General features: G+C 36.0%; 3 protein-coding genes across 4 annotated transcripts in view; 2 read left to right on the top strand and 1 right to left on the bottom strand.

Annotated features, from left to right (window-relative positions):
* Positions 1 to 16,300, bottom strand: part of LOC107218375 (centaurin-gamma-1A) — a 67,454-nt gene extending 51,154 nt beyond the window's left edge. Inside the window, exon 1 of the mRNA XM_046737408.1 lies at positions 16,266 to 16,300. The gene's annotated coding sequence lies outside the window, so the exon portion shown is untranslated. The remainder of the gene's footprint in view (positions 1 to 16,265) is intronic.
* The window catches only part of LOC107218373 (organic cation transporter protein), a 31,986-nt gene extending 13,649 nt beyond the window's left edge, over positions 1 to 18,337 (top strand). The window contains exons 3-9 of one of the 2 annotated variants that reach the window (XR_006903902.1): positions 105 to 363; positions 5,523 to 5,821; positions 6,996 to 7,108; positions 8,225 to 8,439; positions 8,651 to 8,999; positions 10,068 to 10,385; positions 18,327 to 18,337. Coding sequence is in view for 1 of the 2 variants with exons in the window: in XM_015656221.2 (XP_015511707.1) it covers positions 105 to 363; positions 5,523 to 5,821; positions 6,996 to 7,108; positions 8,225 to 8,439; positions 8,651 to 8,999; positions 10,068 to 10,245 (1,413 nt within the window). In the remaining variant the exon portion in view is untranslated. Of the gene's footprint in view, positions 1 to 104; positions 364 to 5,522; positions 5,822 to 6,995; positions 7,109 to 8,224; positions 8,440 to 8,650; positions 9,000 to 10,067; positions 10,414 to 18,326 lie in introns of those variants that run through there. The other variant, XM_015656221.2, reaches the window with a different exon arrangement.
* Positions 12,008 to 27,937, top strand: part of LOC107218374 (carcinine transporter) — a 37,066-nt gene continuing 21,136 nt past the window's right edge. The window contains exon 1 of the mRNA XM_015656223.2: positions 12,008 to 14,926. The gene's annotated coding sequence lies outside the window, so the exon portion shown is untranslated. The remainder of the gene's footprint in view (positions 14,927 to 27,937) is intronic.

Genomic DNA, 27,937 nt, shown 5'->3' with positions numbered 1-27,937 from the left:
GATTATTTACAACTTGAATGAAATATCGGAACTGCAATTTTTTCGCTTACCGTTTTAATTATTACTTCAAATGTTATTTCAATTATACTTTTCTGACATTTCAGCTGGAATGGGTTTGTGACAATGCAGCTCTGCCATCTTTAGCACAGAGTATATTTTTCGTCGGAGCAATATTCGGTGGATTAATTTTCGGATGGATCGCCGATAGATACGGAAGAATTCCAGCACTAGTCGGTACAAATCTGGCAGGTTTCATTGCCGGAATCGCTACGGTTTTTGCCACTAGCTTCTGGGAGTTTTCGTTATGCCGTTTTTTAGTTGGCTTGGCTTTCGACAACTGTTTCACGATGATGTACATTTTAGGTAAGATTTCCTGGTTTTATACGGACGTTCATATTTTCATCCTTTTTCATTGCCTTTACGCCAGAGTGCGGATATTCAGTTACAATTTTACGCATCCTTGACATTCGCAGGTGTGACCATTCATTATAAACGCCAAATCTGCTCTTTTATCCATGTGTCGGTACAAAGTACCGAGGCACTTAACTAAATACATTAGTACGTATATATATATACTGCATAAATCAGTTCTACTGTTTTTGTTCATTTTTTTGCATCACTTAGGGCTATAACAGAAACCACTGAACTGCGCCTATCGTAAATCATGCGGGTATAGCCGATATTATATTCTCAAACTTCGTTTAGGAACGTTTTAAAATTTTTATGCAAGTGGCGCTGTTTTTTTCAGTTTTCCCTCCACGATATTTTTCTTTGTTTAAATTACGTAACAATTTTCTCAGCTTCGTTCTTTGGTTTTGATTTTTTCAAGATTTTCATTGCGATCACGCATTTGTTCAGTTGAAAACACCGAAAAATCTGATCGAATTATTAAAAAATATATATTTGTCAAAATTAGCCGATTTCGATTAGCGTGCCGGTGTCACCCAAATAGCAAAATTAATTCGTACTTATGAAAAATCGTTTGAAGAAACTTGTTAAATAAGCTTCAGTTCACAATTTTCATCTTACTTACGTTGGAGAGTTTTGAGTAATGCAACTCGTAATCGAAATCAAAGTTCATTGAATAAAAAAAGGAATTGAACCGAGTAAGAAAATTTGTATCAATGATTAATAGATGAACAAACTAGTAAAACCAGTTTTTGAACTTTCCACTACTTAGGTATTTGCTTGCAGATGAAAAAAAAAGAAAAAAAGAAAACATGATATGTACAAAGCCTACAGAAAAATTGGCAATATGGGCATCAACTATTTAATGGAGCGAAAAATTTTTTTGCGATAGTCCAATCATTGCGGTAGTCCATGCGTGCTTGGCTTACCTAAATTGTTTTAGCAATAACAACATGCAAAAATTAGATTTAAAACTACGGTTTTGCGTATATATACACATGTATAAATAAATAGCGATTTCTTGCTTAGGCTTTCGAATAAAAAATATCAGGTCCATTGAATAGACGATGCCCGCTGCGTAAATTTTTTTGTAGGTTTTTTTTATACATATCCTTGTAGTTTATACAAAGATAAGTATTACATCAAAGGCGTTCGATTGAGGGAAAAAAAATTATGTCAATTTTTTTTTCTTCTAATAACAATATTTGTAAATATGACAAGAAAAGTCCAAAATTTATCGCATTACAAACTTCAGTGCTGGACAACATTTTTTTCCATTCAACGTACGTTATGCTGATTATGAAGAAAAATTCATCTTCTTAGAGGATTAATTTGACAAAATACAAGAATTCGCAGCTACTTATTTTAAGGAGCATTAAAGTGTGGTAACTGATTAAATATGATTGATATCTGACAGGGGCCCGAAAAAGTGGCCTGACGGAGAATTCACTCTGTGCCAAATCAAGAGACTCCAGAAAAAAGAATAAGCCAAAACATTTTTTATTCGTCGACACTTCCTCTCGTTACACTCACTTCATTCTCTTATAACAAATACACAAATACGTTTAATCACATTACTCGCCTCATTAGGAAAAAAATATGTGGGTCATTTCTTATTGCTCGTGTCACTCACATCGTTACTGTCCGTTACACCAAATAGTCATTGGCATACACCTCGGAGTAATTATTCACGTTAAACTTGTCCCAGCGTATGTCTTAACATATCAAATCTCACACTGGCCAGAGATTAGTATCAGATCTGCTGTCATAGTGTTTGCACTGAGCTTTACGAATTACATTTATTTAAACTAAATTACGGTCTCTTAGGTTTGTGAATAATTTGCTCATGCTATTAGCGGCTTTCAAGGCAATATTGAAACGAAAGTTCTTTTTGGAAAACAACGTCTTTCAGTTCCAACCGATTTTCGTACATTAAGCTCTCCTCATTAAGCACTGCCTGCCCCACCTAAACCAGTGATTTTTGCATTTTCTTTCTGATCGCAGCGCACGGTTTTCGATTTATTGTTGAAAATTTCGCAGAGTATAGTTGACGTAATAAACCATTTCGGCCGGGTATTCCGTGGAATTATCACCTAGGCAATTTAACATGGGTTAATTCCTCCGAAATCCGACCCTAATACCGAGATGAGACCAAAAAGTGTCTTCGAAAGTCTCAAGAGACGTTCCGAGCGATTAGTATTATGACTGCTTGAAGCACGCGATGAAACGTGTGAAAGAAGCTGTACAGTTTCTCAGAAAAAATTTCGTCGTACCAATTTTCATTTTCATTTTTATTAACAAAAAAACACAGACACGATGCGCTCAAGTGTAAGTTGTTTTTTATTCATAAAAATCCTATTTCGCATTAAGATCTGTACAAAGTTAACTTCGAATATAGGCACGCAAGCCTGATACATGTGTATTGATATAATAGTGTTCGTACAGCAAAAACGCCTGAACATAGGCAACCGAATTATCGTTCTGACTCAGGAATAAGCAGCATAAGCACTCGACGGCGCAAGCAAGCATCGCGACTAAACAGGGAATTAAGTTAAAAAGATGATGCAGTCAGTCTTTAGCAACCGCGTAAGCGTCACATTTTTTCCGAAATACCGAAGTCATCGAATTTCTACATGCAATGCCGCGTACGAATATCTAAAAACATTTTCACATTAGTTTCGAATTACAAATCATTGCAGAAATACAGTTCGTGACATTGTTTTCCCATGATACCACAAAGTTTTCGTATAGTTTTGTTTGGAATTGCACGTAAAATTGCACCGACCAGGCACTTCCGCATCAGTGTTGCATAGGCTTTGATAAAAGTCAAAGTAAGTGAAATTTTACTCGTTCAGTAATGACTAAGCACATCGCGACGGGGTGAATTCTACAGGCGTCGTAGCAGGGTCCAGATGTTACGTAAATTAACAAACTCTTAAACGTCCAAAGGAGCTAAATAATGCTTATTAATTTACTCACTTATCCTTGAAGTCTCATTTAAAAACTATTTCGTTGCCTCAACCCTTGCAGCTCGTACAATTTTTATGAGAATTGTGCACAAGTCGCGTAACATTCTTCACTTTTTAGCTTAGAATCTGAATATTTTTTTATGTCATTCGGCATTAAAAAAATAAAAATGAGCCTATTTCTTCTTTTTATTGTTCGATCGGTGGCTTGGTTTACAGTTTTGCATATAAATAGAGATAATCGTCAGTCTTGATACATTTGAATGTTAATTAGTTGCATTTTCAATGATTTTATTACCGTGCTACCTGATTGGTATTGGAAAAATAAATCCTACTGTGCACCTTCACGGTTAAGTGAATTATAAAAACATCACCGTTATCTCGTAGCTGAAAATTAGGTCTGATGGTACATGAAAACACTAATTAACATGCTTTGAGCCAAACCGCTAACAGAGCAGTCGAGAGCCAATAAAATGCAATAGAAGGTCAGTCATAGATGTATAAATGAGGTAAACAAAACGTTATTAGAACAGCCAGAATATGGAAGATTCACTGATCCGTACAAATCACTTTAGTTATTTCATTTGATTGCGGTCACTTAACTCGTGTTACATACTTTTCGGGTCACTTAATCACTTCTGTTACTCTGAAAATTAGAGTTTATACGATCCCTTTACCATTATTAGAGTTCATTCGTTTGTTTTATCGCTCGTAGTGAATCTTCGTAATGAATTTAATTTTGTCGATCACAGTAATACACGAAGAAATAAAAGAAGCGTCAAGAATAAAGCTCGGTAAAGAATAGTTTCAAGCCCTTTGTCGATATTTGTCGCGGTAATCTTGCCATTCGACGCACTTGTCGTGTTTTCCGTTTATCGCATTTCTTATAGAATTAGCTACAAGAGACATACTCAAAAATAGAAAATTTCATTTGTTAACGTTTTGTGGGCTCAAAATTCATCCGAAAGTTAAGATCTTAGGTTCGTCCATCGAGGTCCGCAAAATTTACCACTTTTTGTTCGTCAGAACTGAATTACTTTCTTTCATTGAAATGTTACGGATAATTCTTGATTAAGGTGGTGGCTAAGGAGGGATAAGGAGGCTACAGCCCTTGGACCTCGTCATCTAACCGGTTCCGAACTTCTCAAGTTTAAGACTAAGAGCGTAGAAATCGATCAACCGGTTGAACTGATTCTTTACGGCAACCTGGTGATTTTTTACTTTTGTTTCGTTATGGTGCATCAAATTCAATTAGCTGCTAATCAGTTTCCATGAGTTTTTTTTATCTATACTAATTTGAAGCTGTACGGGCTCCTTACAATCCTTAAGCGAGTGTATTTATTATTTACTTGGTCTTTTCCATCAGACTAATCTTACGAATGATTGAAGTTTTCAGTGATGGAAAACGGAAATAAAACCACCTTATACAAATATTTGTAAAATCTTATACGTTGTGTAATTAATAAAAATTTATATATCCGTAATTCTCCCTCAAGTCAAAAAAATTCTGAACTTTCACTCATAGATTAAACTTGAAAATGTTTTTTGCGTTAATTTTTCTCACGAATGAAGTATCAAAAATTCCAAATATTTGAAAGTTGTCAACTTGAGGCATTTTTTTGCACAAAGATGACTATCTACGAAGTACGAATGACTAATACGAAGTACGTGACAATGCATCAATTTTCTCTCCCCCCTCTTGCTGTTTTTGTTTAGAATCCGTTATCAACTTGACTGTCTCGGACACCTCTCGTCTCTACCGTGTCTGGAACTCGACTGCCGATCCTGAAAACCGTCGCGTCATATTTACGTGATTATAGGGCCTGACTCCAGTCCCTCAAGTGGCGAATGTAGGAAACTTTTGACTGATGTTACGGATCCGGTACTTTTACATGCCTTTTGCGCAATTCGTCTAAAATTTCTTACGCAGTTTCGATGTCCGATACGACTTGTAAAAGTGCGGGATTTCAAATTTTAGTTTCAGTTCAGTTTAGCAATTCTGCCAGGCTTAATAACAAGAAATCAGATTTTTCAATATTCATAGCTACGCTGCTTGCCTTAACATCACCAGCATGCCGGTTGACGGGACAGAACCATAAGTTTACAATGTTTTCATAGAGCGGTTTTTACATACCCTTTTCTTTTCAGTTCTCGAATACGTGGGACCTAAATGGCGAACGTTTGTTGCGAACATGTCCATCGCTTTGTTCTTCACCTTTGCCGCATGCATTCTACCCTGGATAGCATATTTTCTGGCTGACTGGCGTTTAACTTGTATCGCAACTTCCGGGCCCTTAATATTGGCTATCGCAACACCGTGGCTAGTTCCGGAAAGTGCGAGGTGGTTAGTCAGTCAGGGCAAGGTAGACAAGGCTGTCTTAATCATGAGGAAGTTTGAACGAATCAATGGAACAAACGTCCCTGAAAGCATCTACAAAGAATTCAAGGTAACTACATTAAAAATCAGTAGTCACTAACAACGAGAGTAAAAAATCGGTTCAACCTCCCGAGTGAATCCCACAAGAGAATGTTATTGTTAGTCTTTATCGACCGATCAAAGTTCAATCATTTCGACTGATATCATAACCTAGTATCATTGACGCGAAAATGCCACAAATAGCGCAATCTACACGCAGTAACAAAAAAAGTCATCAAAATTTTTTTCCGTTCGTGCGTTAATAACACCAGAAAATGCATTCCTACTATTAGTGGTGATTGGATTACATTGAAACATTTTCTTAAGTATTTTTTTTCGGCGCTATCACGCTAGCCGCGACTTTTTTCGGATCAACGATGCATAGGCTCTGATAATATCCAAAATCAGTGACACTTAAGACGGGTAATATGGGTAAATATTTTTAATTTTTGCGAAAAGAACGCGCGAATACCTAGCATGTTCAATAAGTCAAGCCTGAATGAGCCTCGATCAAAAGTCTTTCGCAGTTAATGAGTGTTGCAAAAGAAACCTCGGGTAGGAGTTTTGACCATTTCGAATAATTCCGTTACCAAAAGCCTTTTTACCGCCTATTTTGGCTGTTACCAAAGCCCACGCAACGTCGATCGGAAAAAATTGCAGCTAGCACAATAATTGCACATGCAGTGTCGAAAGCAAAGATCCATAAAAATACAAATTGGTTTTATGCAATAATAATGCCAGAAAATTTATTTCCTTAATCGAAATACCACTAATTGCAAAAATGAATTTTCTGCCTGTGTTCTTTTTTTAGAAAAAGAAAAGTTTTTGGATATTTTTGTTCGGTATTGCATGTAGAATCGTGCTACCTGCGGCATTTTCAGAGGCTCTGATAATAGTACAAATAAGTGGCACTTTACTCGGTTGCGCGGTGGTTAAAATGGTCTATAGTATCCTCTTTACGCCAAATGCGTGTGACGAGTTTTTTCTGTACTTTCATTATGAGTTGATTTTGGAGTTCCAACTTGTTTTTATCGTTGGGCACATCACCACCACTTTATTTTATGGGTGACTTGAACCCAAAATATGGTATTTTTCATCAAGCTTATGATTCACATGCGATATTACTTGATATGGAACGTTGAGAACAGAGTTTATATTTTTTCCTTATTGAAATGCTAATTTCAAATTTTGTTTCCTTGGAATAGGACACTTGTGCCAGAATTCAGAAGGAAGAAGAAACTGACAGAGCTCATTCTGTGTTGGATCTTTTCAAGACACCACGATTACGGAATATCACCATTCTCCTGATAGTTATCTGGTATAAAAATTACCAAGTATCATATTCGTTGTGCAAGATATTTATATTTAACCCGAAACATTTGCCAAAGAAGTTTTCAAGGGTATGATTTCACCATATTGGAGCCACGATTTAAAATTTTTAAATTTAAATAAAAAATTCATAATTTTTTCCCGCAAACACGCGCAATACTTAATTCTCATAAAAATCGAAGTAATGTTTTTTTGAAAAATTCCTCACAACATGCTTGTAAGATTCGCGTACATTTCCAACCTTTCAGAATAGTATATTCTGTAACAAGTGCGGAGAGTAAGCGACATTTCAGTAAGTGACACGAGCTACACACGAAATTTTTTTCTATACCTGCTTCGAAATTTCGATCTTTGAAACCTGTGGAGCGTGCAGAAGGTCACCGATTTCCAAATGGTGCCGTAAACCAACGTTGGTGCATGCGCGCGATTGAATTGCTGTATGCGTTCTGTATATTACACACTAGGGTTACTTCGGCGCAAGCGCACTTTCGAATATCTCAATTTCACGCACCGTGTCATTGAGCGTTAGTTACCTAACCCCAATTTTGCACGCTGTCTTTAGCGTTACACCTGCAAATGGACAATATCTGACTCGTGTGATTACAGCGCTTACATCTATTCTTACTAATCTCCATAACTGAACTACACTCAATGACACAGTACGTAAAATTTGGTGATTTGAAAGTGCGCGTATGCAAGAAAATACGTTCGTGTGAAAAATCGGGTATTTCACCTCTGTGCATTCATCACCATTGTTTCCCTGCACTCTTTGGAACTAGGCTACCTTACGCACGCTTCACAGGCGTTGAGACTAGACATTTTCAAACAGGTATCGCAAACAAAGCCTGTGTTACATTAGTGGATATGCGATATCTGGCACGTGCTTTTACAGAGCTTGGCTTGCCTTGGCTTCCACCGCAAAGTGCAAGCTCGTCAGAAGCCGCCTACTCTCTGCACCTGTAAGACAATATACCATTTCCGTGTATTTTCCATATATAATAGTAAAAACTCAGTAGCTGGCGACAGTAAATGGATCCGGCTTGACACAATTATTTCTAGCAACGATGTATTTCTTTCCTATGCATCTTCGTGAATCTAATTTCAGGATGGCGATATCTTTGGTCTTCGATGGACATGTTCGGAACGTTGGCAGCTTGGGTTTGAATGTTTTCATGACATTCACCGTAGCTTCCGCCACAGAACTTCCAGCCGACACATTGCTTACGGTTCTTCTTGACAAATGGGGTCGTCGATGGCTAGCCTGCGGTTCAATGGTGTTTTCCGGAATTTTCAGCCTATGGGCTTGCGCTGTTCCAACAGGTAATCTTAAATTTACTCTTTTACATATTAGGACCGGAAACGGAGGCGTATCGTAGCATTATGACGTCTAGTAATGGTATGCACTTGCAATCCATAATGGAACTTAAAAGTTTCTCAAAGTTTCTCTTGCCACACGAGAATAGGTGACTCTTTTTTCGAAACCAATTGACTCGAGCCCATTTTTATTAACATCGTGTTTTAACACCCACAGGCATTTATTCAGCGAGTCTGGCTATAATGGGACGATTCTGCGTAAACATATCTTACAATATCGGACTGCAATATGCTGCCGAACTTCTGCCTACTGTTGTCAGAGCCCAGGGTGTTGCTCTGATTCATATAATGGGTTACGTCTCCAGCATTGTTGCACCCTTCATCGTTTACATGGCTGTTTTGTCACCCATAGTGCCGCTATTAGTCCTCGGCATCCTCGCCATACTTGGCGGAGGACTGGCTCTCTTCTTACCGGAGACTCTCGACAAAGAACTCCCACAGACGCTGCAGGACGGTGAAGATTTTGGAAAGGATCAGGGTATATGGGACATGCCTTGCTTGGCAAAGTACGTAAACATTTCTGACGCAGGATCAAAATGCTTTTCTTGAATAGTTACTTAGTTATAGAATGGGATAGGTTGACGTTAGGTTAGCTTCGGGTACATCAGTGACGTGAATCACGTGGCACGGAAAAAAAAACTCGTTGGATTTACACGAACGCACTTTTTTAGAGAAAAAATTACTATAATTGTGGGATTTGACAACTTTAAAGAACACTCGCGAACGTGACGTCAACATACTAATAAATGATTTTCTACTCCATGTAATTTCTATTCCAAAAAAGTGCTGTCCATGCAGTACAACTACCGTTGTACCAGTAAATCCATACGTTTTTTTCCGACCGTTTTGATTGGGCTAAATTTTTCAAACTTCAACAAGTTATTCTCAACTTAAAAAAAGTGATTGCTAAGAGCATTTTATTACGAAGCAGTTTCATAAGAAGTATGGAGAAAATTTCACGTCAGGTTTTACTAGATTTCATTATAAAATTTGAGGGATTTCATATGATGTCAAATATTGCAAAAATTTCCGATGATTTCACAAGATTTGTTGGGATTTCAATAGATTTCACGAAATTTCAAAATACTGTAGAATGAGGACCAGAAGGGCGTAACTCTTAAAAAGTGGGTATCTTGTCATAAAAGCTTTAATAGTAATTTTAATATTAGAGCTCTGGCGTAACATTATTTTTCAAATATTGTCACTTACGCCATGCTGGCAAAATGCAATGGAATTTTCGTATTTTGGAGCTCGAATTTCAAAATTGCTGCATGTCTTTATGGTGGCAAACCCGTTTTCAGTCGAAACGCCGCTGGTTACGCGTTTCTGGTCTTCAGCCTTTTATATTTAACGAGATTTCAGTCAACACTTTGTCGGGTCTGTCAAAGTTGAAAATTTTGATTCTTAAATTTGTACAAGCATTGATCTGTGTAATCAGAGAGTTTGGTTTGGTATCCGTGTGGAGATACCTGGTAAAATTTACAAAACTCTTTTTCTCGGAAACAGCAGGTCTTAATTTTGTGCAAGTTTGCATCGTTTGGTAGCAATATTTATGTAACAATTTCTTCATACAGGAAAGCTGACGATGAAGAAGTTCCACCACCTATGATTCGTTCTTTGGCTCATGGAAGTGTTCGAGGTTCCATGCGAGCATCACTGCGTGGCGAAACCCTCAGGAGCAGTATGATTCAAAGATCAAGTGTCAGGTCACGTAGGAGCGTCGCTCCAACGGTGCAAGTGGAAAGATTGTAAAAAAAAATCGCATTTCGACCATTATCATACTTCAAACTTTGTTCTTCATCACGAAAACTTGTAACAAAATATGTGCGTACAGGCTGTGCGGGGTAAATGCAAGAGTGTGCATACGGACGAATCACACCTAATCCCAGTCAGTCTAATAAAACCTGTCCGCAACACGTATAGCACGACTATTCTATCCTCCCTGTTTCCAACTGTACTAAATTGTCGTAAAATGGTAAAAAAGTATTTTAACGGATCGCGTACAAAGTTGGGACGAATTATGCAAAATTATCATAATTAGGAGGGTATTATAATCAGTCATTACCGATCGAGTAAACTGCCACCTATTCTGCCTATTAACAGATCCTACACATTATTGACTTGCAAACGTTGCAGATAGCGTATTTCTACGTTCGATACAGACCAAAAAAATCCAAGAACTATTTTGTTTTACGCACGAACATCGGCAGAAAGTCTATTTTTGCAATCAGCGGTAATTCAATTACAGCAATACATTTTGAGACATTACTGACGCATAATACAAAAACAATATTATGTTACTGTTTGGCGTTGCTTAAATCACACAAGTACAGTAGCAAATACTATCGTTTGCCAAAGTTTGAAACAATTTCATTATCGAAGAGGAAAGAAACTGTAAAATATGATGCAGTCAGTGAATCAATTCTGATCAGCGACAAGTCAGGGGTGCTCTGAGTCTTGTTTCACACCAGCCTCTTAAAATGTAGATAAGGCAAACTCTACTAGAGCACGCATGATCTGGACCTGATCAGGTTGGTGTAAAGCAACCCTTCCAAAGTGCACCGCATTTGACCTTGACCTCCATGGCCCTTCAACGTAATAGTTATCAACTAATTTATCTATTTAATTTCTTTACCTCAGTAGGGCGTGAAATTTCATGAATTTTTTAAATTAGAGACATTTTTTCGAGTTGGCGAACCCGACGAGCAAACGAAAATCTGATCGTGATTTGGTACGATCAAGTTATGGAATGAAATTATTTGACGCATGCGAGCTTTGTTGTATGGTTTTCTTACATTATCGCGGCACGTATCCAAAGTCGACTCAAGTTAACAGAGAATATACTATTTTTACCCTTGGCAGCTTGGCAAGTTTCAATGAATATGCCACTAAAAATTTGTCACCAAACCTCGGCATCTGTGACAACTTGAGTTGTCGAACAAAAGTGATTGATAAATGTTCCAGGCACACTGATTTCTTCTGTTACACTGATTCGTAAAATTGTCTTTCCGTCACGTGTTAAGCATTTGTACAGTTTTCTATGCGTAGAATTCAATTTAATTTTCGTTACCGTCATTCTATCGGATTCCCCTCATCTTTGACAGCACAACAGATTTTAGGTACGGCACTAGAGTGCTAGGTGCTGATCTCAATACGACGTTAAAGCGTTCATCCGTTGTTCGAAACAAGGAGAATATATGGAAGTAGCGTTATTACGTTAACTGGTCCTTTGAATCTATCTGATTAATAGGGCCGAACATCACGTAATATTTTATACACAGTATAGCTTCCTTGCCTCTGTATGCTGTTGAATTAGAACAACAATAGCCATTTGCTAGCCAAAAATTAAACTGTCATTTCGTTTTTCTAAATGCAGTACCCAGATAGTATTACACTCATTCTAAATGTACGCAGTATTGGTGAAATTACTTATCCTTACGCGGATATAATACAGGGAAAAACTATGAATGAAATTTTTTTTTAATACGGACAACTGTACGGTACTCAACTCTTTTGTTTTTTTTTTTACCATAACTGAGAAATATAGTTCTGAGTACAAAATGAAAAGGAATCTTGTAGATGTATCCGCAAAATCTAGGTCCAGTTACTATTCTTGTAGATTATGATCACGCTTACTGTGTTTTCTTGCGATTACTACGATAATTTTATGGTGGCATAGCAACAAATTTCTCTTAAGGTTTTATTTAACTGAAACCCTGTAATTAACTATACAAACAGATCTTATGTTGCAATTACCAGAAAATCTAATATTGATAACTATGATTAAACTTAATAGTTACCTGCTTCGAATATCACTTCTATTCTTATTTTGGTCATATTAGATTTTGAATGAGAAGATCAATTTCAATTTTTAAAAGAAGAAAGTGAGGTTATATTATGATCTTTTTTTTCCTTTCGAGTCCGCTAGCTTTGCTTATTTTATTACCTTCTGTACAGATTGTTGACATGTTATACTTCTTTTTTTTTATGTGTTGTACGTCAAAATTTAATGGGATAAGGTGCCTTGAATTTAAACCAATATTAAAGGTCACACTCGGTTTGAAGAAAAAAATTAAACCCATAAAAAAAAAGAAAAAACTCTGACAAATGTGTGCAAAATTTAAATAAAAAAATTATAAAAATACCCTGAAAAACACCTGTGTGACTTACACGCGTGACGGTAACTGTATAGACAGCACTTCTTTGGTGTGAATATTACAGGCATTGCTGTGAGAATTACTAATTAATATGTTGAAATTGTTTTTCGAACGTGTCAAATGTACCACGATCCCAGTAATCGTTACTCCAAAAAAGCGCAGTCCATACAGTTACCGTTGCACATATAAATCTAACAGGTTTTTTTCTGTGTAATAAAGAATTTGAAACGAAAAAATATCATATTTTACAAGAAAATTACGTCTCAGAAAGTAATAATCTAACATTGGTATGATAAATATAAAATTACAACACTTCGAAAATTGATGAAACGTGAGCATGTGATTCTGAATTGATCTTCAATACTGAATATTACTGCCGATCAAAGAGTTGAATTATAATGAAAATCGCATTTCGAGTACGATTTTTTAGTTTCTAAATTTTGAAGTACCTAGATAAAAATAATGTTATTACTGCTGTTTTAATTATTATCTATACACGTGGCAGCCGCGTGAAATGAGCCTATATAAAATACCAGTATCAAGTCGTAGGTAAACAACACACGAGGTTATTATTTATTACCTTTCAGAGTGCAAGTGCAGCTCCTCGCGTCAAGTATAATTAGTTCGAAATTATGAAAACCATTGAATTGATAAACTGCAATGGGCTCGTCTCAGGCAAGATATTATTATTAACCGATTGAATGTTAAAACGTGTTGAAAATGTATGTTGCGCGAGCGCTTTAATGAAACTCGAGTCGGTTGGGTGAAAAAAAAATAACAGGTTTGACAAAAGTTTATGATTAGACTACGGAGCCAGATTTCAGAATTAATCGAGTTTACTTACAGGTTCTACTTGACACTGCGAGCCACTCAACCACGAACTTTGCCGTAAGGGCTAAAGGACTGTATCCATTTAATATAGGATGTCTGGTTTTGCTAGAGTTCCCGTCAGACTCCAATGATTCACGAGGATGAAGTTAGTAACGTTGGCTTGACTGAACATTGCAAAAAAAAATAAAAAATGGTTGCTTTGCAAATTTAGAATGAATTTTAAGGGGTTTGCTTTTCAAAATATGATTATTTTCTGCTTTACAGAGCTTTTATAAATTTCAGATAATCTTAAAGGTACGAATAAACAGTTTTTCATAAACGTGCATCGTCGCGTTATCGTTGCCAACTTCAGCCTCGGAACAATTCACGAATGGTTTCATAGGGCTGGAAATGAAACCCCACACCCAAAAAAAAAAAACATTAAGATTCCGATTCCAACACAAGATCTTATATTAATGCAAAACTATGCTCCTGCAGGTAAATTCAAGTTGAATAATGAACGGATTTCAGTGGGCTCGACATTATGTGTTTCATAAGGATTCTGAAGTTTACAGAACAACTTGAGGACAACCGATACTATGAAAAAATATCTAATTTCGAAGTTAAAAGGTTATTTTGCGTGATTTATACACAATTTTCAATGCAAATTGGAACAGTGGCAAGGTTTGCAAATGCAATCGTATGTTTTTCGACTAAGTATTCTAGGATAATTGATTAGTTGACGATCATTCACAACCTTGTTTCGACGTTTGAGAATGTATCAGATAAAATCTGGGCCCTGTTGCAGCACCCACGGAATTCGCCCCTTCGCGTTGGTGCCATCTCAACGCAACTGTGTTTAGTAACCATGCAGGAACGTAATGACTAGGATAGTTAACGTGAATCAGCACGAAATATTGCGGAAATATTACTGCGACATAATTTTGCAAGGATTCCGATATCCCAGTTTCACTATGAAATGCTTTTGTAATATTACAGAAATATTACAGAGGAGTTTTGATTTCCATTCGTTTACGCTTCTTTTGTAAATTGTGAGCAGGTATTGTTTAAATACTGTCACTCAAGTTCAAGACAATCCTAGAGTTGCGAAGTTACAATTATCCCTGAAAACGCATCGTTGTATTAATGTCACCAACATAAACATCATGTTGTCAAGATAATGAGACGGGAAAAAAAGTAATCATCCTTTTCATACAATATGCCCAGATTTAAGTAGCTGTTATCATTTCAGGGCAATTTGTTTATTTGAAACTAAATCAAGGGGTCTAAATTTAATCGGTACCCATAAATTGGCATTGTTGTTGCGAAACGGATGGTGCTGAATATGGACGCGGTGGCTCAGTTTAGTGCAAGGTTAGTTGGCGGTGGGTGAAGAAGCGGGATTCCCGGTTGGATCGTATCGATTTGTTGGTGTCAATTATGTCAAGAGCCACTTAAATATTATTGTGAGTAAATATTCGTTGTATAATCTCTAAAAAAATTTATTTACACTGCAACGGATTACAGCATACAAGAAGTTTGATATAATCAATAAAAAATTTCTCAATGGCATTCGATATATTCGATGATATCATTTCAAATTACGCTACTTCATTACTCATCTTTGCAAGGGACAATGATAATATTGTCCAATCCCAAAAATTCTATACGTTTCGAATATTTTTTTCACGGGAATCGTAACATTTTCTCAAATGATGAAGTCTTTGTTCGTACGACGAGATGAAAAAAAATTCATCCATAACTCATAACAATGTCACAGACAAGTGCCGATTTATAATTCTATATCGTTTGAACGTCTTTAATATCTGCTGAATTATCGGTGTGATTAACGTGAAATGAGATGTTTTTTCGAAGCCATATTCTTCGTTGCAAATTTTGTCGAACACAGTTCTACCTATTGGACAGTTTTTACAGTAGCGTGGGAAATCAAAGTTACTGTACAAATTGTGATCTAATAACTTATTAGGCATTTGCAAACGGAGTTCCATACACGTTTGACTTTGCAAAAACGTGGCATTGAGAAAAAAATCTGCAACGACGTTGAGAACATATTTTTCCACCATCATAATCGTTTGCAAGTATTTGTGTTGTTTTTGTATTTGTTTTATTTTATTAATTATATTTGTATTTGAGTTGTGTAGAAATTTGTAAAAAATATTATTCTCATCGAGACGACGTTCCATTAAGCTTCGCCTGAATTGTCAAGTTCGCAAAAAAACGGCTTAGATACTGTGCGGATCATGCCTTGCCGAAAAAAGCAAGGGTTTTTGGTGAAACCGCTTTTTTTTCAATGAGTATCATTTATTAAACGTGGTGTTTCTAAGAATATTTCAAAACCTCGACGCAATGTAATCTTACCGTGAGTAATATTACTTTGTCTAAGTATTTTCAAAAGCTTGTGTACTGCGTAATTGATATAATATACTCTCACTATTTGGAAGTTACCTTCGTAAGCGCTTGTTAAGCTGATTGTGAGCAATCTTTGTACTCAATTCAATAAGTAAAAGTCCGAAAAGAAACGATTTTGAATGATAAATCTGGGTCAGTTCCAAGGACTGACGTTTTCTTCACCATATTCGCCCGTTTCGGTACAAAGAGAGTTCCGTTGCGCACCCCTCTTCCCATTGAATTTTTTCACATTTATGTCAAATAATAGGGTTCTTCTTTCATACGCGTTCAGTACCATTGGCTCAGGTAACGTAATAAGATACTTTTTAACGGGTATTTTGTACATGAATTTACATGTATATTTACAAGTATATATGATGATTTACATATACTTACGCAATTGACACGACGGCTGGTTGAAAAGAGGGTTTTATTTTGACATTCCGGCGAAATGGCTTCTCTGAAACAAATTAAACGTGATTTTCAGTGTAAGAAGTGACACCAAAAATTGAATAAAATAACTTTCTCAGGATCGAATTAAAAAAAAAAAAAAATACTGAGAGACAACTTAGTGACTGTACAACTGAAAGATGTCAAAATTCACTTTTCACACGATCTGTTAAAACGGTCGGCCGCGAATGTTTTTAGATTTAATAAATCAAGTGCTGCAGTGATTCGAGAGTTTACAGATTGACGTAGTTTCAAATCTAGGTGATCCACGAAAAAAGTTCTGAGAAAACCCTTGTGGCTTTGTATAAAAATTTCCGTACCCGTTTTCAAGAAATTTTTTTAAAACTTTTAAACGCGGTTCTTATTGAAAATCGGCCCAAATGATTTTGAGTACAAATGTACCTTAATCGATTCGACCGAACGTTATGCACAGCATGTTCTATCAAATCCTAAAGATCGTTCATAAATTTCGACGTGGGTTTAGTAGCAGATCAGAAATTAAATGTAATAACGTACATATTATTAATTATTATATATTAAGTAAATATAATTCTATCAGTTGTGTAATAGATTATATAATTTCATTTAAGATTTTGTTGTGTATAAAGTCAATTGAACGTGTCGCTAAATGGTGCGTTTTTACTTTTCATCATCTACGGTGATACGAGAAATGTATGTATTGGCTTCGATGGCGAATTACTTTTTCTAATTTCGATGAAACATTTTTGAACCTCAAGTATTCGAAACACAAATTTTTCGAATAACGTCAAACGGTGAGAAAATCTTGCGATGATCTCGGAAACTGCTGGATGAAAAAGATCTGAAATTTAGACGATTTTACAATCAAATGATGGGCATTAAAACTACCATGCCCGTTTTCTTCGACCGTATGCTTCTCTCGAAAAAGATTCATGAACTCGAAGTACTCCAACAAAGTTCATAGGACGCTTATGGAAGATTTTATACAAATTGCTATAAAATGAATAAATTAATGCAACACGAAACCGTGTCATGAAAAATGAAGGAAGCATTTTACGAAATATTTCAATATAACAATGATTTATTCAAGTTCTATTCAGCAGTGTAAGAGCGTTTTATTGAAGAAAGTGTCATTTTGATTACCGTATATGATATGGATTTGGTATTTGGAATTAGGAATTGGTTTTGTTGAGAAATATATTCGAAGTTGACTAGTTTGAAGTTGAGATAGCAGTGTATCTGAGACAGATAGTATAAATGCCGGAAAGATGCAACAGTAAATAAATAGTGGGGAACAAAATTAGCTGATAACGAGTAAGAGAAATGAGAATGCCGTTTGCATTCGTCTTATTGTTAGCGTGCATCAGGCAGGATGGAAATAAGAGGAAAGGAATGAAATTACAAGGTTACTGTAAAGAATGTGGAAGAGTTTGTAAGTATACTGTTTAAATAATAGGTAATAAATGATCGGAAATAATGGGAGAAACGTGGTACTGGCAGGCCAGTTGTAACAAAGTGATGAAAAGTACCGCTTGTTTTTCTTTAGAAAAAATGAATTCTTCATAAAACGTGTATATCAAGAAAATACGTTAGTTTTACTTCACATTTAGAGACATTATTCTTACATAGTTTATATGCTTTTCCATAATCACATTTTTCGTTTCAATGAAATAGCTACCGTTGATCTTTCGTCCACATTTGCGCCCCCCTTTTTTTTTTATTAAATTACTAAAAGAATACGACGAATAATATAAAAAAAAAAAAAAAAATGGAGGATCGTGGCAAAGAGGATCGGTAATACAAGAATACTTTCTAAAAACACAAAGTAAATCTGTCGAGGTGTATTTGGAGAGGGTATTATTTACGCACGGTAATTTTTGCCTACCGCACTTTTGCACTTCGATGCACACGACACTTTTGCACTCAGCAATATTGCAAACGAAGCTTTTACCCGCGGCACTGCGTTAAGAAGAGAAAAAATGAGTGTACCCAACTCTATCATAATCATCTTTTGCGATTTTTCGTAAGGATCGGGAGAGTTGGGTAGCTTTCGGCTAAAGCACACCTGATAACAAATCCGGCGTGCAAATATTTCACGTACAATAATACCATGTGCGAAAGTATCGTGTAGATTATAATTTGCGTGTGTAATCGTGTCGTGTGCGAAGAGGTCGTTTCGCAAACAAACGGGGTGTCAAAGTGTCCTGCATGGGTTTTAGGTTGCTGTGGACTGAGACACCGTGGGCGCCGTAAAAATGTCACTGATTAAAATGGTAGACGTTATTGTCAATGACAATGCCACTCATTGTCTGTTTAAAAATTAAAAAATATGCCAATAAAGCTCGATCTACATACTTTTGAATAAAACAAACACCAATCGATTCGATTTTTTGGCGAAAAATGGCAAAATGACGTGCTAATTTCTCGTTGACGACGAAGTGTTTCTCGTTCTTTTTAAATCATTATCAAATTTGATTCATAGTACAACTTCAACTGCGCATCGCTAAATATGTACATGTATGGATGTGGTTTCTGCTACGCAGGTTCCTTCACCTCCTTAGGTGCACATGATATACATTGTATGCATACAATGAAAAGCAAAAATTTCTTTCCGACGAAACTGTCTCACTGTCATCGACACAGTGATAATGAAAAACGTAAACGCTCAAAGCAGAATACGATTTAATCGTTGTAAAATAACGCATATTTGATAAGCAAACAGTGAAGCGCCAGCGTGTGAGCCATATATGTTTACGGAATATGCACGTCATTTGCAGTTACAGCGATTAAGAGATAACTTGAAATATTTGCGAAAGCATGAGTTTGTAGTGTGATAAACCATCCATAGCAAGCAATTCGTACCGACAGACATTCAAGACAGTTTCCAACGTTGATTGTATTCAATATTCTCCATTTGGCTTGACGGAATTGGATATTTTATTAAAATTAAAACCACACGTTTTTTTTTTGATGATTTTCGGGATATTAGTAAGGTTCTTAAATCCCGCTACGAAAGAGAAACGTTCCCGTTCATTTGTTTATTTGATACGTGAAAAACAAGGGGTAGTTTTCTCGGTCGGTAAGGGTGGGAGTACCGCATACCCTTAAGTCACACACACAATTCATGCCATAGTAGTATTGATTCGGAGGGGTCTCATAGCTGCTCTGACGGGCTGAAGGGATGAACTTTGTGTTAACTGAGTTCCTCCAATTCTCAACACATATATCACGTGATTCACCGTGTCTTTGGGGCATTCCATAACAACTCGACATACGATCAACCCTGTCCACTTTCGATTTCGGTGATTTTTCCTCATTTCAGTATCGATTTAAACTAACTCCCATTACTTTTGTTTGAGATTTAACACTTGATCCAATCTCGAGTCACTGATTGTTCAAAATGTTTGACCTTGAAAATTCAAAATGCTCATCACGTTTCAGCGAAAAAAGTAAGCGTGCCGTTCGCGATTTATTGAATCGTATAGCTTTCGTAACAAAATACTGTATAAATCATTTGAACAATTTACATGGATCCATGTTACTCCAAAGTGAAAAATGAGTTTATTCTAAAAGTACGATACCATAATTTTTTTGGAAAAAATGTATGTGATACTATAGCCGAATCCAGAAACTCAAAGTCCAATATCGTCGCGAGATCTCGATTCTTCATAATTTATCAGTATCTAAAGATTCAACACTAAGGATTAAGGAATATAATCTCTACGTATCTCTGTCCGTCCGTCCGTATTTTCGCTCGTAACTCCAGAATTACTGAACCGATCTTCATTCCTTTTTTCTCTCTGGATAACCACAACGTCTGGTTAGGTTGTAGGCTATGTTTCGTTACAACGAGATCAATAGTTTTGGAGATATAACGATACTTGTACGCCAAATCGGAAAGGCACCACACAGTTGTGCGAACGCTGACTAAACTCTTACAGATAGACGAAAGTTATGTTCGAAAGTTGTCCAGGTCTCGATGAACTCTACAAACAGTCCGCGATGGAATGCGACTAACAATATTATTTATGAAAAACATACGTTTTTTCCTGTGGACCGTTACAATTCCCTGTCTTTTCCGGATAGATGAAATCACGGTAAAATTCCCGGTCTGTCGCCACCATGAATAATATTGCATGTACCTACGTAACGTATATTCAACGCTATTTCGTAAAGACGTGAGAATTAATTAATCATTTATATCGAAGAATTTGTTGATTAAAATAAAATGATCATTAAATTTGTAGTAATCTAAGTATAGGTTTATGTTTTTCAATACGTGCCTCTTATACATACACATATTTCGTGTTTTGTTTACTAAACGCTAAACGTTTAGCATATTGGGCGACATTTCTTGATAGTATACATATAGGGCATTCCATGTCGCTTCAACAAAGTTTTAAACCTCATATTTTTCATTTTTTTCTAAATTTTGTGTGGATATAGTAGGACCTGAAAAACACCTACTTTAATTTTTTTTCAATTTCCTGAAAAATCTTCTGGTGCAATAACTATCGTAATACGTGAAAAATACGTTGTAATTGTAATATATGAAAAAATACCAAAAATGCTGTATTTTATATCAATTATTTTGGCACAGGATCCGTGATAGTAAACAACCTCTTGGACACCTAGAATATTTCCTATTCGACCAAAGCGTGGAAAAATGTAATCTTTAAATGAATGTAAAGGTTTAAATGAAGTTGCTATTTTAAAATTTTTTTTCAAATTCAAAATACTAGGAACTCCGCTTTTTAAGGAAATTTGAAAGAATTTTCGCTGACCGAAAAACATTTGAGATTCAATTTTAATAATCGATAAAAAAAAAACGATATTTTTTCGTTTTCGTCGAACAACAAATGTTGTAGTTCTCTAGACCCGTCAAGGAAAATGTTTACTATCCATGGGTTTTTTCACGACTGGCGACAATCGCTACTCGCTAGGGATCCTTCAGAACAATATTTAAAAAAATGAATATAGGTATTTTTGAGATTCTACTGTACCCACAAAAAATTTCCGTAAAAAACAAAAGCTAAAATAAAAAATAATACAGTTTGTTCGGGTAGCACAATGATTATGAGGGTGAAGACGTGGAATGCACCATATGTAACATACAATACAATCTTCACGAATATAGAAAAATTCATAATTCATGAATTAGAGAAATCGCAGTTGATAGCAGAGAAAAAATTTTCACAGAAGCAAGTGTTCGTCGAAGGTTAATTCTAATGTAACTACATACGTGCTGTATTTGGTATCGTTTTGCAGCAACAACTTCCTTTTCGTAGTTTTTAATGAAACATTAACGACACGGCAGGATGCAAAGCAGATTTAACTTGGTAAATTACTTCTTTTTTCGCTATTAATCAATAATCAATGACTTTTGATCTGCAACGACACGGCTAACGACAAGCGACGAGTGAATGCTGTACATTCGGTAGATACAATACCAAGAAGGTGTAATTGCAGTGTTACTCAACGAGTGTGAACACTCTGAAAATCCAATTACAAACGCAATGAACTTGGTCCGGAATATCGTTCAATGATCTTGTGACACTTACCGCGATTGAGGAAATAAGCATGAATCAGAGTGAAAGTTCCGCTTATGTTCCAATACTTCAACTTCTTTCCTAATGTTGAGTTATGAATTTACATCACACGAGACCCAAGGTCATCGAGCATAGCTTTACCCGCACACGACATACGTGAGAAGGTTAGTGACGATTTTATTGCCCCGTTCACTATTGCGAGCTATAAGAAATACGAAGTTGAAGGAAAAACGAGTACGTGAATTTTCTTTAAAAATAAAATTTTTCAAAAACTAGTCATACAACTCACCCTAGATTACCCGGAATGCTTAAGATATGGATGCAACTTTGATGAAAGAAAGATATTGCAGTGGTTCGAAATTGTCGGCAGCTAAATCGATTGGTATGAAAATATTATATAATATACCTATAAACCAGAAAAACAAAAAATAATTGGATCACACTTTTTGTTTTTTCTATTTCGATTAAACAAAAAATTAATCTGTGATACCGGCGTAGTAAAATCCTAGTTTTTTCCGAACGTGCTCTGAAAACTATTCCTGTAATTTCCAGGATTCGTTTTAACAACAATACTATACTAATAAATAAAATACTAATTTAAAATAATTCATCTTCCATTTTTACTCTAGTCCAAAATAAACCCATCTCAAATCTCAGAATAAATACTTTTCTTGAATCGTTCACTATCAAGCTATTTTTTCTCTAAGAGTGTCACGTTTCAAGAGTATCACCTATACATTTTATCGAGAAATATTGAAAAATGCAAAAGTCTTCTTGGCACCATTTATCGTTAGACCTTATACATAACAACGATTGTTCCTTAATCTATATTGTCCAAAGTATAACCCTGAATTTTTGTTAGTCAATGAAAGCGATGCAACAGTTATGAATATTCAACTGTCGCTCCTTTGATAAGCTGGAAAAAATATGATCCGATTATTTTGTATATTTCTGCTTCAGACACAGGAAGATTGGATTTTTTAAATACAATCCAAAGTTTTTCAAACGACAGTTTGTAAAGACGTCACTTCGAAAATACCGACAGATATTTCGTTGACCACCAATTTTTGTTCGAGCCGTGAATGTTTTAAACCTGATGTCATTAAATATGTCGTAACAAATGTCACATTAGATATAGCTGTCACTTGTTGTTAGATAAACAGACTATAGCAAAGATTTCATGGAACCGGATCTACTCGTCTTTGCAATGGAGTACGTGGGAAACGTGTCTATAAACAGACTTACTACAGCTATAGTTAGCTGTTACAAACATAATTGCGAAATCATATGAGCGATATAAACGGCGTTGTTACAATTTTACAATAAGCCTATTACAGTGCAGAATGTTACATAAGTGCCATGTATTTATCGGAAAATGTTTTTTTTTGCTGGATGATATTGTAATTTTAAAACCACAAACAAAAAGCCGTAAAAAATAGTATTTTTCGTAATACTTTTCATGACCTTAAAAATAAATTGAATTACTGGAGGAACCATCGAACATGATCAAAATATTGTGTTGTCGATATTTTATTCTCTTTTCGAAATTTTTTTCTTATTCATCAGCTTAACATAAACATCTGTGAAAAGAAAATCGACTAAAATTACTGCGTAGTTTCACCATTAATTCCGTTTTCTAGGTATTGATGCAAACATAGTTACAGATCGACTAGGGCATTCCTATTGCATCGCAGTGGTATTCGGATATATGTTTTTGCCTTGTTTAACAAAGCAACGCGTACGCTCATCCATAAGCGATCCTCTAGGGAGTGATAAGAAAATCGGGTACCATGTTTATCTAAAGCAGAAATGTGGAACGTCTTTTGATGCCGATAAAGCTGAAGAAACTTCTCTCTCTTTTTCCTATCGCTGTCTTTTTCTACTCATATGCCGTTCTCAATCTCGCTTCAGGTTTCAATCAAACTTGCACGCAAGCTTGAGATATTTTTCGTAAAAACACGTATTTTTGCGTTGAAAACCAATTTTCCGACGTTGTTGAGTCTCTTGAGTTTTGAATTTTACGATCGATTTTAGCCTCAAAAATTCCTCGTCTTCGTTATGAATTCCCTGGTAGAAAAATATTTTGACTACGTAAGAACAAATGTCTGGGAAATTCTCCGTCCGAAAGAGTTTCATAAAATCTCAATCAGATCTCTGACTGTGAAAGTGTTCCGAATATGTAAAATGGATGCGAATGCAATGGATAAACAATCAGTTTTTTCACAGTTTCCAAATAAGGTAGATTTTTTTTTTTTTTCGAAAACAACTAAAAGTATGCTTTCTCTGGGGTGTTTTCTTGACAGCAGAAGACACAGCGTGTAGAAAGATTGTTATCTTTTAAATTGTCCAATTCAACGAAAAAAAGGGCAGGCTGCAAGGCATCACGTATATCAATAACTAATCGGCAAGGTCATCACGTAGTCGTATCACGACCTTGTTTCATTCGTCGTGGTTACAATATTGTAACGAGTAACAAAACTAATTCGATCTAGCCAATTTCCTGTTCGGTTCCGTGAAGAATTACACAGTCAGATCGAGGTTGCGGGTACACGGAAAGAAAAGAATTTGACCATGATTTACCCGAGATAACAAATAAAAAGTATTTCGCCGGATAAGAAATTTGACGAGCTTTGAGACGGTCAAATACTTTCAACAGTTTAACGCTTGAAGCACACTACAAAAAAGTATTTAAATACTCAATCGTAAAGGAAATTGACAACGAACGATATTTTTTGAAATTTTTACACGAATTTGTGAAAAGTAAAAAATTAATTGCAAATCACCGTCATACAGTGCAGCAATAATTCTCGAGAAAGTATTCGTTTCTTTTGAAAATTGACCTGATATTATAGCTGCTCGTTAGCCATTTATCTCTCTTTAAAAGTAAGGTAATTACAGTATAATAATAGAATGAATCTACTTCAAATTGAGCGGGCAGGTAAATCGTGATGTCACGGGATTCTTTCAAATTGAAATATTTTGTTCTTTAACAAAAAAAAAGTGACCCGTGATTTTTTGTTTTCGAAAAAAAAAAAATTATCTGCTACGAAGTTACGGTTATTTTAAAGTATAATCGCTCGTTATCGAATTTCTTGAAAAACGAACACATTTTTCTAAAAACCGCTATGTCTTTGGAACGAATTGTCCCAATTACTCGATCTCGGTCTTATTTTGTAGAGTTATTGGCATTCTTTTGAAATATGGAGAAACATTGACCTCTTCAAGACCAATTGTCTCGCACCGGTGTAGCTAAAGACCAATCGGGAGTCTTTTCCAAAACTCCCACTATTCAAGATTGTTTTTTCAAACCAGATTCTTGCAACAGAAAATCAGTTTAGACACCGGAGAGAACAGAACTAATTTAAAAACGGAACAAATTAAGACTTCGGACCATTTGAGTTGAATTATAAAACGCTCATATTCAGAACCTTCGACCTTTGGTACAACTAATTAAGTGAATAACAACATTGTAAAACCAAAACCTTGAAAATCGATCAAAAGAACATCTTGTTGTTAATGAATGTGTATTTTAAATTAAAGTGTTGTGTAAAAAGAATTATTTCAATCGCGCGTAGTGATAGTTAGCACGACCCACAACAACATAATTGCAGATCGAGTCATGCTGCACGAGGAATCAACACGAACGGATCATCAAAGTTCTCGAACCTAAACACCGCAAGGTTTTGTAAGTCGAGCTTTAGTAAAGTATCACGCAGCGAATGACAGATTTCTCGCGATGTGCTTCCCAGAACGTTATAACTAATTTACAGACTGATAATTTCCACGCGTTTCCATGCACCCTCAAAATAAGATATTAATATTTACTCATAGACACATCGTTATCATAGAGCACTTAAAGCAATATTGACTCGATACCATCAGCTTCTCTGGATAGCAAAAGGCGGCGCTGAGTTCACAGGTTTTCATTTACTTTTTACAGTTTACAGCTTTTATTCATCTCACTCCTGGACGTGACACAGCATTTATAATAAACGAATCGAGCAATTAAACACAATCATTTTATTGTACTCAACTTAATTAATAGAACAATAAATGGAAAGCCTAACCGGCATATAATTAAACGAAATAAATTCAAACACACGTGTGTCATTGCGGTGGAAAATTCCAGACGAACATTTAAGGTAGGCCAGACTTTCCATGGTTGTTAGATGAGATGGTCCACCATTGATAACGCGGGCTGCGCGTAAACTGAGCTCCACATACTGTCAAGACATCAATAGACTCACCCGAGTGATAAATTTTGAAAAAAAAGTAACTTCCCATAAGTTTCAATTACAAAAAACCTTACAACACGAAAATCTACATCCCCTTTAATGAACCCCGTAGTGACGTGGGGGTCAAGTAACGAATTATGATTTCAATCTATCGCCGTATATCGACAGTAGGTGAGAAAGAAATTGTTATTGTTTAATTTGATTGAAACATCGCCCAAACCAAATGTGAATACATCTGGACCTCGTACACGTGTACGTGTTGTAGCGCCAGGCGCGAAATAAGTTCAAAATCGAGTCCGCGTAACCCGAAAAAGACGGGCGGAAGGGGGTAAGATGCCCAACTCGTAAAAAGCTACACTTGACGTGACGGAGTCAAGGATCACCTCGTGAGTGCGTGAATCTGGAATACAATCTGTAAGAATCACGGTATTCATCGGCATCCAGATAATTAAATCACATTGTTACCGATAAATCTACAGTGTATCCAGATTATTTTGTGGTTCTTGTGCGGAGTTATCCGGTATCTCGTAGTTTGGTTCGGAGATAGGTAAGTAAAATCGCACCCGATCTGGCGCCCAAAGGACGGTGAGAAAAGCTTCGTTCCGCACTATTGTAGTTTAGCCCCGATTGGTGCCTCTTTTGCGCCTTCGAGCATTCGCCTCTCGATTGCGGGGAGGATGTTTTGTATTTATTATATATTTTATATTCCTTGATTTTGCCAGAAATTTCACACACCGACGACGTATGAAATGTAATGAATTACTTGCTATAAATGGTTTGATCATGTTATACATTCATGCCTCCGGAAATACTTCAAGTTATCTCTCGATCGTTGAAACTGTAAATGACTTGCAGTAGCTTCCAACTGGCTTACAAGCTGCTGCTCCCCTGTTTGCTCATCAAATACGAGATCTTTGTACAACGATCTGACTATATTGTGCTTCGTACGTATGCGAGTTTCGTTATCACTGTGTCGATGACAGTGAAAAAGTTTAAGTGGAAAAAATCTCTGCTGTTCATTATAGGAGAATGCGCGGATTGTGGAAATTCACGATAAGTTTTTCCTGCCTTTTAAGTGTGAGCTAATTTTGTTCTTGTCCACTTTTTTCCGCATTTCAAATATTTTTTATTTAGGTTTCATTACTTACTCGTACTTTTTGTAATAGATCAGTATTAATAGTAATATTATTAATCAACAATACATCCATATTATTACTAATCAGTAACGAGTTTTATTATTTTTTACCGCTTGAGTATAGATTCAGATTTACTTTAGCGTCAACAAGGGTGGAGATTTCAATGACTACCATCCGTTTTTTAAACTTGAAACGTGTTTCTCTGAATTCCTTTTTTGTTTTTGGTTTATCTGAGAATCGATGAAACTTAGAACTTTTGTCTAAAACGAGTAACAAGATGCACGACAAATTATCCTATAAAGGGGTTTGAAATTGTATTCGGTTGAATACTTCGCAAGCTGTCGGAGGCCACGATATGGCGACTCATATATAAACAAAAGCTTAGATAACGGTGTTTAATTTCAACTAAATGTTAAAAAATCTAGGAGATTCGTTCTACTTCACTTTATGGCGGCTCAGTTTATTCAAAGGACTATTTTCTAGGAAGTCATTAAAACACTTGTTCATAATGTTATCATCGTCAAATATTTGATTCCCCAACGTTCCACCGATATTGATTACAATGAATTAATAGTAGTATTAAATTGATTTCTGGAAAAGAAATAAAAATATATTCGATGACGTTACAGAAAGTCTTTAGAATAAACGGTACCATCGTAGAGTGAATTGAACGAATTTATAAGTACCAGATTGTTTATCGGTTAAGCGATTCGAAATGA

The sequence above is a fragment of the Neodiprion lecontei genome, chromosome 4 (assembly GCF_021901455.1).
Source record: "Neodiprion lecontei isolate iyNeoLeco1 chromosome 4, iyNeoLeco1.1, whole genome shotgun sequence".
In the NCBI taxonomy this organism is placed as follows: domain Eukaryota; kingdom Metazoa; phylum Arthropoda; class Insecta; order Hymenoptera; family Diprionidae; genus Neodiprion; species Neodiprion lecontei.
This window is presented reverse-complemented; position numbering and strand designations above follow the sequence as displayed.